At 47.3% G+C, this 13,126-nt stretch overlaps 1 protein-coding gene across 1 annotated transcript in view; it reads left to right on the top strand.

Moving 5' to 3' along the window:
* The window catches only part of dpy (fibrillin-like protein dumpy), a 155,738-nt gene that overhangs the window by 118,334 nt on the left and 24,278 nt on the right, over nt 1–13,126 (top strand). The window contains exons 85-107 of the mRNA XM_088264473.1: nt 15–350; nt 442–747; nt 838–1,143; nt 1,231–1,875; nt 2,249–2,563; nt 2,656–2,991; nt 3,083–3,388; nt 3,479–3,784; nt 3,872–4,516; nt 6,615–6,929; nt 7,022–7,357; nt 7,446–7,751; nt 7,832–8,137; nt 8,219–8,536; nt 8,616–8,939; nt 9,126–9,434; nt 9,594–9,932; nt 10,021–10,326; nt 10,404–10,709; nt 10,797–11,438; nt 11,972–12,286; nt 12,383–12,718; nt 12,807–13,112. Of these exons, the coding sequence (XP_088120599.1) occupies nt 15–350; nt 442–747; nt 838–1,143; nt 1,231–1,875; nt 2,249–2,563; nt 2,656–2,991; nt 3,083–3,388; nt 3,479–3,784; nt 3,872–4,516; nt 6,615–6,929; nt 7,022–7,357; nt 7,446–7,751; nt 7,832–8,137; nt 8,219–8,536; nt 8,616–8,939; nt 9,126–9,434; nt 9,594–9,932; nt 10,021–10,326; nt 10,404–10,709; nt 10,797–11,438; nt 11,972–12,286; nt 12,383–12,718; nt 12,807–13,112 (8,265 nt within the window). The remainder of the gene's footprint in view (nt 1–14; nt 351–441; nt 748–837; nt 1,144–1,230; nt 1,876–2,248; nt 2,564–2,655; nt 2,992–3,082; nt 3,389–3,478; nt 3,785–3,871; nt 4,517–6,614; nt 6,930–7,021; nt 7,358–7,445; nt 7,752–7,831; nt 8,138–8,218; nt 8,537–8,615; nt 8,940–9,125; nt 9,435–9,593; nt 9,933–10,020; nt 10,327–10,403; nt 10,710–10,796; nt 11,439–11,971; nt 12,287–12,382; nt 12,719–12,806; nt 13,113–13,126) is intronic.

The raw sequence follows: 13,126 nt of genomic DNA, 5'->3' as shown, positions 1-13,126 counted from the left end.
GCGCATGTTTTCAGCACCCCAACCCCCGCCGCAGCAAGAGCCTTACAGAGACCCTTGCGTACCCTCCCCTTGCGGTCTGAACTCTCAGTGCAGAGACATCGGCGGAACGCCTTCGTGCTCATGCTTACCCACGTACATAGGAAGTCCCCCGAATTGCCGTCCCGAATGCACTATAAATCCCGAATGCAGCAGTAACAAGGCGTGCATGAGTGAAAAGTGCCGCGACCCCTGTCCTGGATCGTGCGGTCTTGGCGCGCAGTGTGCGGTCATAAACCACACGCCGGTTTGCACGTGTCCCGATGGCTATACGGGAGACCCGTTCACAAATTGTTATCCCAAACCGCCGCCACGTAAGAAAATTTCGACTCCATTTGCTTATTATGGCACTTGAATCCCACCGCATTTCGGTTGACGTTCACGACATCCCCTTTTCGTTTTTAGCTGCCGAACCTGTAGAAACCGATCCGTGCAATCCATCCCCTTGTGGCCCTAACGCTCAGTGTAGAGACGGTGTATGCACGTGCCTTCCCGAATACCAGGGAGATCCCTACTTCGGTTGTAGACCGGAATGCGTAGTCAGCGCAGATTGTCCCAGAGATAAGGCCTGCATGCGCAACAAATGCGCGGACCCGTGTCCGGGAACTTGCGGTCAGAATGCACGCTGTGATGTGTCAAACCACATACCGATGTGCAGTTGTCCCGCCGGCCTATCCGGCAACGCGTTCGTCGAATGCAGACCTGTTCAGGGTATGTTTTCGTTCCGATTCTCCTTAAAATATGCCGATTGCTTTCCATTATCCGCCTAACCCCTCTCTAACACGCAATCTTCTGATTCAGCTCCCGTCGTTTCGAATCCGTGCAATCCGTCCCCGTGCGGTCCCAACAGTCAATGCAGGGAAATTAATGGCCAAGGCGTGTGCTCTTGCGTACCGGGCTACATCGGCAGTCCGCCGACTTGCAGACCCGAGTGCGTGGTCAGCTCCGAGTGTCCCCAGAATGAGGCCTGCAGTAATCAGAAGTGTAGAGATCCCTGTCCCGGAACGTGCGGAATCGGAGCCAGATGCGAGGTCATAAATCACAATCCCATATGCACTTGCCCAGCGAGGTACACGGGCGATCCGTTCGTCAGATGCCAACCCATACGTAAGGCCCGTTTCCCTTCCCGCGTTTGCGCGTTTACTTAAGCCCCTTTAGACATCTCATAACGGTGAACTTATTCGCTCTCCACAGCGGAAACTCCCCCCGAGCCGGTGAACCCCTGCCAGCCGTCACCTTGCGGTCCCAACTCCCAGTGCAGAGAGGTCGGCGACTCCCCTTCGTGCTCGTGCCTCCCCGAATTTATCGGTTCCCCGCCCAACTGTAGGCCGGAATGCGTCAGTAACAGCGAATGTAGCAGCAGTCTCGCGTGCATCAATCAGAAATGCAAAGATCCATGTCCGGGTTCGTGCGGCGCGAATGCCGAATGCCGTGTGGTCAGCCACACGCCTATGTGCATCTGCTCCATCGGTTACACGGGCGACCCGTTCGTCCAGTGTTTCGTGAAACAAGCCGACCCTATACCCGAAGAACGACCCAGACCTTGCGTTCCATCGCCGTGCGGATCAAACGCTGTTTGCCGGGAGCAAAACGGCGCCGGAGCGTGCTCTTGCCTGCCGGAATATTTCGGCAACCCGTACGAAGGTTGCCGTCCGGAATGCGTGATAAATTCGGATTGCCCCTCCAACAGGGCTTGTCTCCGCAACAAGTGCCAGGATCCTTGTCCCGGAACATGCGGTCAGAATGCCGACTGCCAAGTTATAAACCATCTACCGTCTTGCACTTGCCGTCCCGGATACACAGGCGATCCTTTCCGTTTCTGCAACGTGTATCAAGAACGTAAGAAATCCGTCACGAATTTTACGTGCTTTTGAACCTTCTAAAATTTCATGAATCAGAGCGATGTACGTGTGTGATGCGTGATGACAACGGTATGAGAGCATTGAGGGTGGACTTAAAAGCGTTCCAGGTTTGGTGAATCTGAACGGGTCGATTGGTTTTTTGTTGTTGTTGACACTTTGTGCGTGCGTTTGTTTACGCCGAACTCGCTTGTTAAGTAATATGATATTGTTAGGTACCTTCACGAATGAATGATTGCCGGTGTGTTTTATAATACGCAAATATATGTATGTCCATATTTCGGCATTGTTTCTTACGCGCAGTAGAGTACGTCTTGATTAATATTCTAAACGCTTTTTGTTTTGTATCCCAGCCGTCGTAGCGGAACCCGTTAATCCGTGTAATCCCTCGCCCTGCGGTCCCAACAGTCAGTGCAGAGAAGTTAACGGCCAAGGCGTGTGCTCTTGTTTGCCGACATATGTCGGTGCGCCACCCGCGTGCAGGCCCGAATGCGTGGTCAGTTCGGAGTGTTCGCAAGACAAGGCGTGCTTCAACCAAAAGTGCACCAACCCCTGTCCGGGGCCGTGCGGATTGAACGCTCGCTGCCAAGTCAATAACCACAGTCCGATATGCTCGTGCAACCAGGGATACACTGGAGATCCGTTCTCCAGATGCTACCCGATACCTCGTGAGTTGTCGCCACTACGTTCTTAGTGATATATGTATGGCCGGGTCTCGCGCGAATCCGTTTGCTAATCAATGCCGTGCGCATGTTTTCAGCACCCCAACCCCCGCCGCAGCAAGAGCCTTACAGAGACCCTTGCGTACCCTCCCCTTGCGGTCTGAACTCTCAGTGCAGAGACATCGGCGGAACGCCTTCGTGCTCATGCTTACCCACGTACATAGGAAGTCCCCCGAATTGCCGTCCCGAATGCACTATAAATCCCGAATGCAGCAGTAACAAGGCGTGCATGAGTGAAAAGTGCCGCGACCCCTGTCCTGGATCGTGCGGTCTTGGCGCGCAGTGTGCGGTCATAAACCACACGCCGGTTTGCACGTGTCCCGATGGCTATACGGGAGACCCGTTCACAAATTGTTATCCCAAACCGCCGCCACGTAAGAAAATTTCGACTCCATTTGCTTATTATGGCACTTGAATCCCACCGCATTTCGGTTGACGTTCACGACATCCCCTTTTCGTTTTTAGCTGCCGAACCTGTAGAAACCGATCCGTGCAATCCATCCCCTTGTGGCCCTAACGCTCAGTGTAGAGACGGTGTATGCACGTGCCTTCCCGAATACCAGGGAGATCCCTACTTCGGTTGTAGACCGGAATGCGTAGTCAGCGCAGATTGTCCCAGAGATAAGGCCTGCATGCGCAACAAATGCGCGGACCCGTGTCCGGGAACTTGCGGTCAGAATGCACGCTGTGATGTGTCAAACCACATACCGATGTGCAGTTGTCCCGCCGGCCTATCCGGCAACGCGTTCGTCGAATGCAGACCTGTTCAGGGTATGTTTTCGTTCCGATTCTCCTTAAAATATGCCGATTGCTTTCCATTATCCGCCTAACCCCTCTCTAACACGCAATCTTCTGATTCAGCTCCCGTCGTTTCGAATCCGTGCAATCCGTCCCCGTGCGGTCCCAACAGTCAATGCAGGGAAATTAATGGCCAAGGCGTGTGCTCTTGCGTACCGGGCTACATCGGCAGTCCGCCGACTTGCAGACCCGAGTGCGTGGTCAGCTCCGAGTGTCCCCAGAATGAGGCCTGCAGTAATCAGAAGTGTAGAGATCCCTGTCCCGGAACGTGCGGAATCGGAGCCAGATGCGAGGTCATAAATCACAATCCCATATGCACTTGCCCAGCGAGGTACACGGGCGATCCGTTCGTCAGATGCCAACCCATACGTAAGGCCCGTTTCCCTTCCCGCGTTTGCGCGTTTACTTAAGCCCCTTTAGACATCTCATAACGGTGAACTTATTCGCTCTCCACAGCGGAAACTCCCCCCGAGCCGGTGAACCCCTGCCAGCCGTCACCTTGCGGTCCCAACTCCCAGTGCAGAGAGGTCGGCGACTCCCCTTCGTGCTCGTGCCTCCCCGAATTTATCGGTTCCCCGCCCAACTGTAGGCCGGAATGCGTCAGTAACAGCGAATGTAGCAGCAGTCTCGCGTGCATCAATCAGAAATGCAAAGATCCATGTCCGGGTTCGTGCGGCGCGAATGCCGAATGCCGTGTGGTCAGCCACACGCCTATGTGCATCTGCTCCATCGGTTACACGGGCGACCCGTTCGTCCAGTGTTTCGTGAAACAAGCCGACCCTATACCCGAAGAACGACCCAGACCTTGCGTTCCATCGCCGTGCGGATCAAACGCTGTTTGCCGGGAGCAAAACGGCGCCGGAGCGTGCTCTTGCCTGCCGGAATATTTCGGCAACCCGTACGAAGGTTGCCGTCCGGAATGCGTGATAAATTCGGATTGCCCCTCCAACAGGGCTTGTCTCCGCAACAAGTGCCAGGATCCTTGTCCCGGAACATGCGGTCAGAATGCCGACTGCCAAGTTATAAACCATCTACCGTCTTGCACTTGTCGTCCCGGATACACAGGCGATCCTTTCCGCTTCTGCAACGTTTATCGTGAACGTAAGAATTTTTTTACATCTTGTACGTTCATTTGAAAGTTATACTATCAATATGGCATTGTTTTTTTGAATATTTCTCATTGTTTCATTAAAATCTTACCTTTATCTTCAGAACAAATTTACACGTTTACTGATTGACTTTATTTTTATTTCTGATTTCGAATATTTCATAGTTTTGTATCTATATTGAAAATATCTTACGTGCAAAGAGGATGTTTACTGAGGCAAAGAACCTTCTATGTTTTGTTGTTCAAACTCTTATTTAGTTATTCCTTATTATATATAACTTTCCTGAATGTTTTTAATATTTTTCTCGTATATGTATAATTTCGATGGGTATGAAATTTTATCAGTTGAATCAGTTGCGTATTTTACTAATTTTATACGTATCCCCAAAGTTTGACCATTTGAAAATCCTAAATTACGTACTTTCTTATCCTTTTGACTACCAAAATCCGATATACCGGCGTTCAGTACTCTAGTGAGAATAACCGGATCCGTCGGATCTGATGTAATAATTTGTAAAAAGTGTAAGGTACATTTTGGACAGTATGTAAGGGTTGTGCAAAAAATTACAATTTATATTATTATTTTTGCTTTCATAAGTTACACATCGATATTTATAATTGAGTGATCATTTAAATCTCACAAGTAGTTAGAATATTACAAAGATTTAAGCTACAAAAACATTTTAAGAGAAACGAGATAAACAAGGCACATTTAGTTCTCTGCAGATTTCAATAAGAATGTCACCGATGGTCTTGTGATTTTCATATTAATTTATTGGGCAAAATACAAAATACAAATCGTGATATTTATCCATTATGTCAGCGAGCCGTTTGATTTTCATGGTTATGCGCATGGCAGCATTTACTTGTTAATCGATTTTTCATAACGTTGCATACATTTAGTTATAATACTTAAACTCCAGAGATATTTTCATCGCGCAGAATATCAAATTTTAAAACAGATTTGTTTAAACAATGACATAGGATTTTTATACACTATCGAACACATTTTAATTCTGATTTTTTTTTAAATCGCGGTATTTCTAGGATAGTCACCCAAATGTCCCGGTAACCAAAGGTTTAAATAATTCGACACTGTACGACTTTGGAAATGCATCATGCATCGATTTTTAGACTCTGACAACTCAAAAGAATAAAAGATCGTCTTAAAAAATGCAAACCAAATAAGAAAATACCGTGAACTCTAAAATCAATCGTTGAAAAACTTCACAATACGAAAAAAAAGAAGTTCTTTAAATTGAGAAATTCAAAATCAATGATTTGAATGTTTATTTAGTCAACAACAAAAAAAAACTATATATAAAATTTTACAAAATCAAAACTTCCATAAAAACACCGTTAATATATCATTTGTATTTTTTTTTTTTAATATTTTTTTGTGTAAAATAATGCCGTAAATTGATTATCATAATATTGCAAAAACAATAATAATATTGAAAAAATCTGTTTTTTTTTTAATTAATAGAAAAATATATGAAAAAAATTAAACTATTGTTTATATTAAGTTATACTGAAGATAAAACCAAAAATTGAAAAATAATCTATACACATTTTTAAATAGACACTCTTGCAATATCTTTAGTTATTGTTTGTATTTACAACAAATAGTCCTTCTTATAACGTTTTTTATCCACGTACAATTTTTAATTCAACGTGTAAAATGTGTTATTCAGTGTGTAAAAGTAAAAGATGGGAAGTAAAAATGGAATGACTGTTCGGCTGTCCAAATTTAAAACACAGTAAGGGACATTTTTTTGTAGTGCGTTTTTTTGCATTTATGGACTAATTAGACTCTACTTAATCCGAAAATGCAAAAAAAAACGTACTACAAAAAAATGTCCCTTACTGTGTTTTAAATTTGGACAGCCGTGTTGTCCAGCTGAAGGGTACATGGTGCATGGATCAGAAAGATTAATACTTTATAAGCGCGTTTGTGTTCAGTGAGTCTGCAAGCAGATAACATCATCGTTTATTGAATGAATATTTTTTATTAATTATTACTGAAGCATCATATTCAACCAGGTGATTCTTTCGTGCATATTCTTTAAATTTTTGTGTTTTGTATCTCAGCCGTCATAGCGGAACCCGTTAATCCGTGTAATCCCTCGCCCTGCGGTCCCAACAGTCAGTGCAGAGAAGTCAACGGCCAAGGCGTGTGCTCTTGTTTGCCGACATATATCGGTGCGCCACCCGCGTGCAGGCCCGAGTGCGTGGTCAGTTCGGAGTGTTCGCAAGACAAGGCGTGCTTCAACCAAAAATGCACCAACCCCTGTCCGGGGCCGTGCGGATTGAACGCTCGCTGCCAAGTCAATAACCACAGTCCGATATGCTCGTGCAACCAGGGATACACTGGAGATCCGTTCTCCAGATGCTACCCGATACCTCGTGAGTTGTCGCCACTACGTTCTTAGTGATATATGTATGGCCGGGTCTCGCGCGAATCCATTTGCTAATCAATGCCGTGCGCATGTTTTCAGCACCCCAACCCCCGCCGCAGCAAGAGCCTTACAGAGACCCTTGCGTACCCTCCCCTTGCGGTCTGAACTCTCAGTGCAGAGACATCGGCGGAACGCCTTCGTGCTCATGCTTACCCACGTACATAGGAAGTCCCCCGAATTGCCGTCCCGAATGCACTATAAATCCCGAATGCAGCAGTAACAAGGCGTGCATGAATGAAAAGTGCCGCGACCCCTGCCCTGGATCGTGCGGTCTTGGTGCGCAGTGTGCGGTCATAAACCACACGCCAGTTTGCACGTGTCCCGATGGCTATACGGGAGACCCGTTCACAAATTGTTATCCCAAACCGCCGCCACGTAAGAAAATTTTGACTCCATTTGCTTATTGCATTTGCATCCCATCGCATTTCGGTTGACGTTCACGACATCCCCTTTTCGTTTTTAGCTGCCGAACCTGTAGAAACCGATCCGTGCAATCCATCTCCTTGTGGCCCTAACGCTCAGTGTAGAGACGGTGTATGCACGTGCCTGCCCGAATACCAGGGAGATCCCTACTTCGGTTGTAGACCTGAATGCGTAGTCAGCGCAGATTGTCCCAGAGATAAGGCCTGCATGCGCAACAAATGCGCGGACCCGTGTCCGGGAACTTGCGGTCAGAACGCACGATGTGATGTGATAAACCACATTCCGATGTGCAGTTGCCCCGCTGGCTTTTCTGGAAACGCTTTCGTGGATTGCCGACCAGTTCAGGGTATGTTTCCGTGTAGCGTCCTCTTTTATGAATGATTTGAAGCAATTTTTTTACCTAACTTTATAATTCCTTTAATTCAGCTCCCATCGAATCGAATCCTTGCAATCCGTCCCCGTGCGGTCCCAACAGTCAATGCAGGGAAATTAATGGCCAAGGCGTGTGCTCTTGCGTACCGGGCTACATCGGCAGTCCGCCGACTTGCAGACCCGAGTGCGTAGTCAGCTCCGAGTGTCCTCAGAATGAGGCCTGCAGTAATCAGAAGTGTAGAGATCCCTGTCCCGGAACGTGCGGAATCGGAGCCAGATGCGAGGTCATAAATCACAATCCCATATGCTCTTGCCTAGTGAGATATACAGGGGATCCATTTGTTAGATGCCAACCCATACGTAAGAGTTCTTACTTTTGCTATATTTTCTTTAATTTGAACTTCCTCTTAGGTGCCATAATGCTATCCTTATTATCCACAGCGGAAACTCCTCCCGTGCTGGTAAACCCCTGTCAACCTTCTCCGTGTGGTCCTAATGCTCAATGTAGAGAAATTGGTGATTCTCCATCGTGTTCTTGTCTTCCGGAATTTATCGGATCCCCGCCCAACTGTCGCCCGGAATGCGTCAGTAACAGTGAATGTCCGAGCAACCTCGCTTGTATCAATCAGAAATGTAAAGATCCTTGCCCGGGCACGTGCGGATTCAATGCGGAATGCAGAGTTGTCAGTCATTCTCCGAACTGTATCTGCCCTTCATTTTTAACGGGAGATCCTTTCACTCGTTGTGATCAAATACCAGGTATATCTCTAATATGTATCTTTTCTTTATAATCTGGTACTCCGTTTTGAAAATTATTAATAACTTTACTTTTTCCAAGAACCCGTTTTGCAAGAACAACCTACACCCTGTATCCCGTCTCCGTGCGGCGCTAATGCCGAATGTCGGGAGAGAAATGGAGCGGGCTCTTGTGTTTGCCTCCCCGATTATACGGGAAATCCGTATGAGGGATGCAGACCCGAATGCATACTCAACTCAGACTGCCCCTCTAACAAAGCTTGCGTTCGCAACAAGTGTATGGACCCTTGTCCCGGAACTTGCGCTGTCAATGCTATCTGTCAAGTTATCAACCACCTTCCGTCATGCGTCTGTCCAAACGGATATACTGGAGATCCTTTCAGATTCTGTTCTCTTCAGATTCAACGTAAGAAATCTTCATATACGATTAAATATATTTCCGAATCAAGTAGTTTATTTACAAAATTAAATTATAATATCACATGTGCTTTTTATCGTCACCTTAAATATTTGACTAGATATTGAAATTGCAAAATAAAATCTATGTGATGCTACAACCTAAATCAACCGGGTTTTTATAAATAAATTACAGAGGCTGAACCGAAACCCTCTGACCCTTGCGTTCCCTCGCCTTGCGGGCCGAACAGCCAATGTAGGCAAATAAATGGGCAAGCTGTCTGCTCTTGCTTACCGACCTACGTGGGGTCTCCTCCCATGTGCCGCCCGGAGTGCACCATCAGTTCCGAGTGCTCTCTCACTCTGGCTTGCGTGAACAGGAAGTGCGTGGATCCGTGCCCCGGTTCTTGCGCAGCTAACGCAAACTGCCAAGTAATCAATCACAGCCCTATTTGCTCTTGCCGTCAAGGATATACTGGAAATCCATTTACGTCCTGTTATCCAAGTAAGGATCCTTCAACATATTTTTCAATAATATGTTTATTTATCTTCGTACATTATTTCATGCACTTCAATTTAAATTGTCTATACATGTCTCGACGTATTTGTATTATCTATTCATTCCAATTATTGATTCTTAAAACGTAAATTGTCTTGTCGATAGTACCGCCTCCGGCTGAACCTGTAAGAGAAGAGTATCACAACCCTTGTTCGCCATCACCTTGCGGACTATACTCGCAATGTAGAGATATCGGCGGAGCCCCTTCGTGCTCATGTTTGCCAACTTACATCGGAAGTCCTCCTAACTGTCGGCCGGAATGTACCATCAATTCCGAATGCGCAAGCAACAAAGCGTGCATGAATGAGAAGTGTCGCGACCCGTGTCCGGGATCCTGCGGTCTGGGAGCACAATGTGCCGTCATAAACCACACGCCAGTGTGTACTTGTCCCGATGGCTACACAGGAGATCCATTTAGCAATTGTTATCCCAAACCGCCGCCACGTAAGAACAAAATTATTCCATAAATAATGCTATGTCAAAAATTTAGATAACCCATAATTTCGATTGAAAAAATAACTGTCAATTTTAGCTGCCGAACCCGTAGAAACCGATCCGTGCAATCCATCCCCTTGTGGCCCTAACGCTCAGTGTAGAGACGGTGTATGCACGTGCCTTCCCGAATACCAGGGAGATCCCTACTTCGGTTGTAGACCGGAATGCGTAGTAAGCGCAGATTGTCCCAGAGATAAGGCCTGCATGCGCAACAAATGCGCGGACCCGTGTCCGGGAACTTGCGGTCAGAATGCACGCTGTGATGTGATAAATCACATACCTATGTGTAGTTGTCCCGCTGGTTTTTCTGGAAATGCTTTCGTTGATTGCCGACCAGTTCAGGGTACGTTTCCATTTAATATCCTGTTTTATGAAGCATTTGAAGAAATATATTTTTAACCCGACATTCTTTTGATTCAGCTCCCATCGAATCCAATCCGTGCAATCCGTCCCCGTGCGGTCCCAACAGTCAATGCAGGGAAATTAATGGCCAAGGCGTGTGCTCTTGCGTACCGGGCTACATCGGCAGTCCGCCGACTTGCAGACCCGAGTGCGTGGTCAGCTCCGAATGTCCCCAGAATGAGGCCTGCAGTAATCAGAAGTGTAGAGATCCCTGTCCCGGAACGTGCGGAATCGGAGCCAGATGCGAGGTCATAAATCACAATCCCATATGCACTTGCCCGGCGAGGTACACGGGCGATCCGTTCGTCAGATGCCAACCCATACGTAAGGCCTGTTTCCCTTCCCGCGTTTGCGCGTTTACTTAAGCCCCTTTAGACATCTCATAACGGTGAACTTATTCGCTCTCCACAGCGGAAACTCCCCCCGAGCCGGTGAACCCCTGCCAGCCGTCACCTTGCGGTCCCAACTCCCAGTGCAGAGAGGTCGGCGACTCCCCTTCGTGCTCGTGCCTCCCCGAATTTATCGGTTCCCCGCCCAACTGTAGGCCGGAATGCGTCAGTAACAGCGAATGTAGCAGCAATCTTGCGTGCATCAATCAGAAATGCAAAGATCCATGTCCGGGTTCGTGCGGCGCGAATGCCGAATGCCGTGTGGTCAGCCACACGCCTATGTGCATCTGCTCCATCGGATACACGGGCGACCCGTTCGTCCAGTGCTTTGTACAACAAGACCCTATCCGGGAAGAGAGACCGACCCCGTGTGTTCCTACCCCCTGTGGTTCAAACGCAATATGTCGGGAACAAAATGGAGCGGGGGCTTGCTCTTGCCTTCCGGAATATTTCGGAAATCCTTACGAAGGTTGTCGTCCGGAATGCGTGATCAATTCGGATTGTCCCTCTAATCGGGCCTGTCTCCGCAACAAGTGCCAGGATCCTTGTCCCGGAACGTGCGGGCAGAATGCCGACTGCCAAGTGGTTAACCATCTTCCATCTTGCACTTGTCGCCCGGGATATACCGGCGACCCGTTCCGTTTCTGCAATGTTTACCAAGAACGTAAGCATACTCTCTATATTCGTCACATTCTATGATTATTATACCTGTTCTGACTTTTTCTATCTGCAATAAGATTATTTTTCAAAGGGTTTGTCTTTTGCCTACATATTTTTATGAAATTTTTCTATTTAAAAAATGATCAGGTTTGCAAAGATTTTTAGAATCTATCTTTTTATAAAAAAATCGATAGTCGATATAAACGAATTCGAATAAAAAAAATTGACTTTTTTTTATTTTTTAGGTACCGATTTTTTTTTCGTTTCTTTCTTATAAAATGAATTTTTTTAAAGTTATTAAGAAGTGACAAAATATATGAACTTATGACAATAATTCATTTTCTCATGATTATTCTGTGATGTGATCAGTTTATATGGTATGGTTGTGATTGTAAATATGAAGAATAAATCTAGTTTTCCGAATGAAATGCATTAAATTACATATTATATAGCTTGTCTATACTTTGTAGTAGTAGAAGAATAGGCATTGATTTGTATTAGGTTAAATGTTTAATCGTGTTGTATTTTGTATCTCAGCCGTCGTAGCGGAACCCGTTAATCCGTGTAATCCCTCGCCCTGCGGTCCCAACAGTCAGTGCAGAGAAGTTAACGGCCAAGGCGTGTGCTCTTGTTTGCCGACATATGTCGGTGCGCCACCCGCGTGCAGGCCCGAATGCGTGGTCAGTTCGGAGTGTTCGCAAGACAAGGCGTGCTTCAACCAAAAGTGCACCAACCCCTGTCCGGGGCCGTGCGGATTGAACGCTCGCTGCCAAGTCAATAACCACAGTCCGATATGCTCGTGCAACCAGGGATACACTGGAGATCCGTTCTCCAGATGCTACCCGATACCTCGTGAGTTGTCGCCACTACGTTCTTAGTGATATACATATGTATGGCCGGGTCTCGCGCGAATCCGTTTGCTAATCAATGCCGTGCGCATGTTTTCAGCACCCCAACCCTTGCCGCAGCAAGAGCCTTACAGAGACCCTTGCGTACCCTCCCCTTGCGGTCTGAACTCTCAGTGCAGAGACATCGGCGGAACGCCTTCGTGCTCATGCTTACCCACGTACATAGGAAGTCCCCCGAATTGCCGTCCCGAATGCACTATAAATCCCGAATGCAGCAGTAACAAGGCGTGCATGAGTGAAAAGTGCCGCGACCCCTGCCCTGGATCGTGCGGTATTGGTGCGCAGTGTGCGGTCATAAACCACACGCCGGTTTGCACGTGTCCCGATGGCTATACGGGAGACCCGTTCACAAATTGTTATCCCAAACCGCCGCCACGTAAGAAAATTTTGACTCCATTTGCTTATTGCACTTGCATCCCATCGCATTTCGGTTGACGTTCACGACATCCCCTTTTCGTTTTTAGCTGCTGAACCTGTAGAAACCGATCCGTGCAATCCATCCCCTTGTGGCCCTAACGCTCAGTGTAGAGACGGTGTATGCACGTGCCTGCCCGAATACCAGGGAGATCCCTACTTCGGTTGTAGACCTGAATGCGTAGTCAGCGCAGATTGTCCCAGAGATAAGGCCTGCATGCGCAACAAATGCGCGGACCCGTGTCCGGGAACTTGCGGTCAGAATGCACAATGCGATGTGATCAATCACATACCAATGTGTAGCTGTCCAACCGGCTTCTCTGGCAATGCCTTTGTTGAATGCAGACCTTTCCAAGGTAGGTTTTCACTC

This window comes from Brachycentrus maculatus, unplaced genomic scaffold (genome assembly GCF_059751285.1).
Source record: "Brachycentrus maculatus isolate JH-2025_06_01 unplaced genomic scaffold, ASM5975128v1 h1tg000227l, whole genome shotgun sequence".
NCBI classification, from domain to species: domain Eukaryota; kingdom Metazoa; phylum Arthropoda; class Insecta; order Trichoptera; family Brachycentridae; genus Brachycentrus; species Brachycentrus maculatus.
Note: the sequence above shows the minus strand (reverse complement) of the source record. Positions and strands in the feature narration are given on the sequence as shown.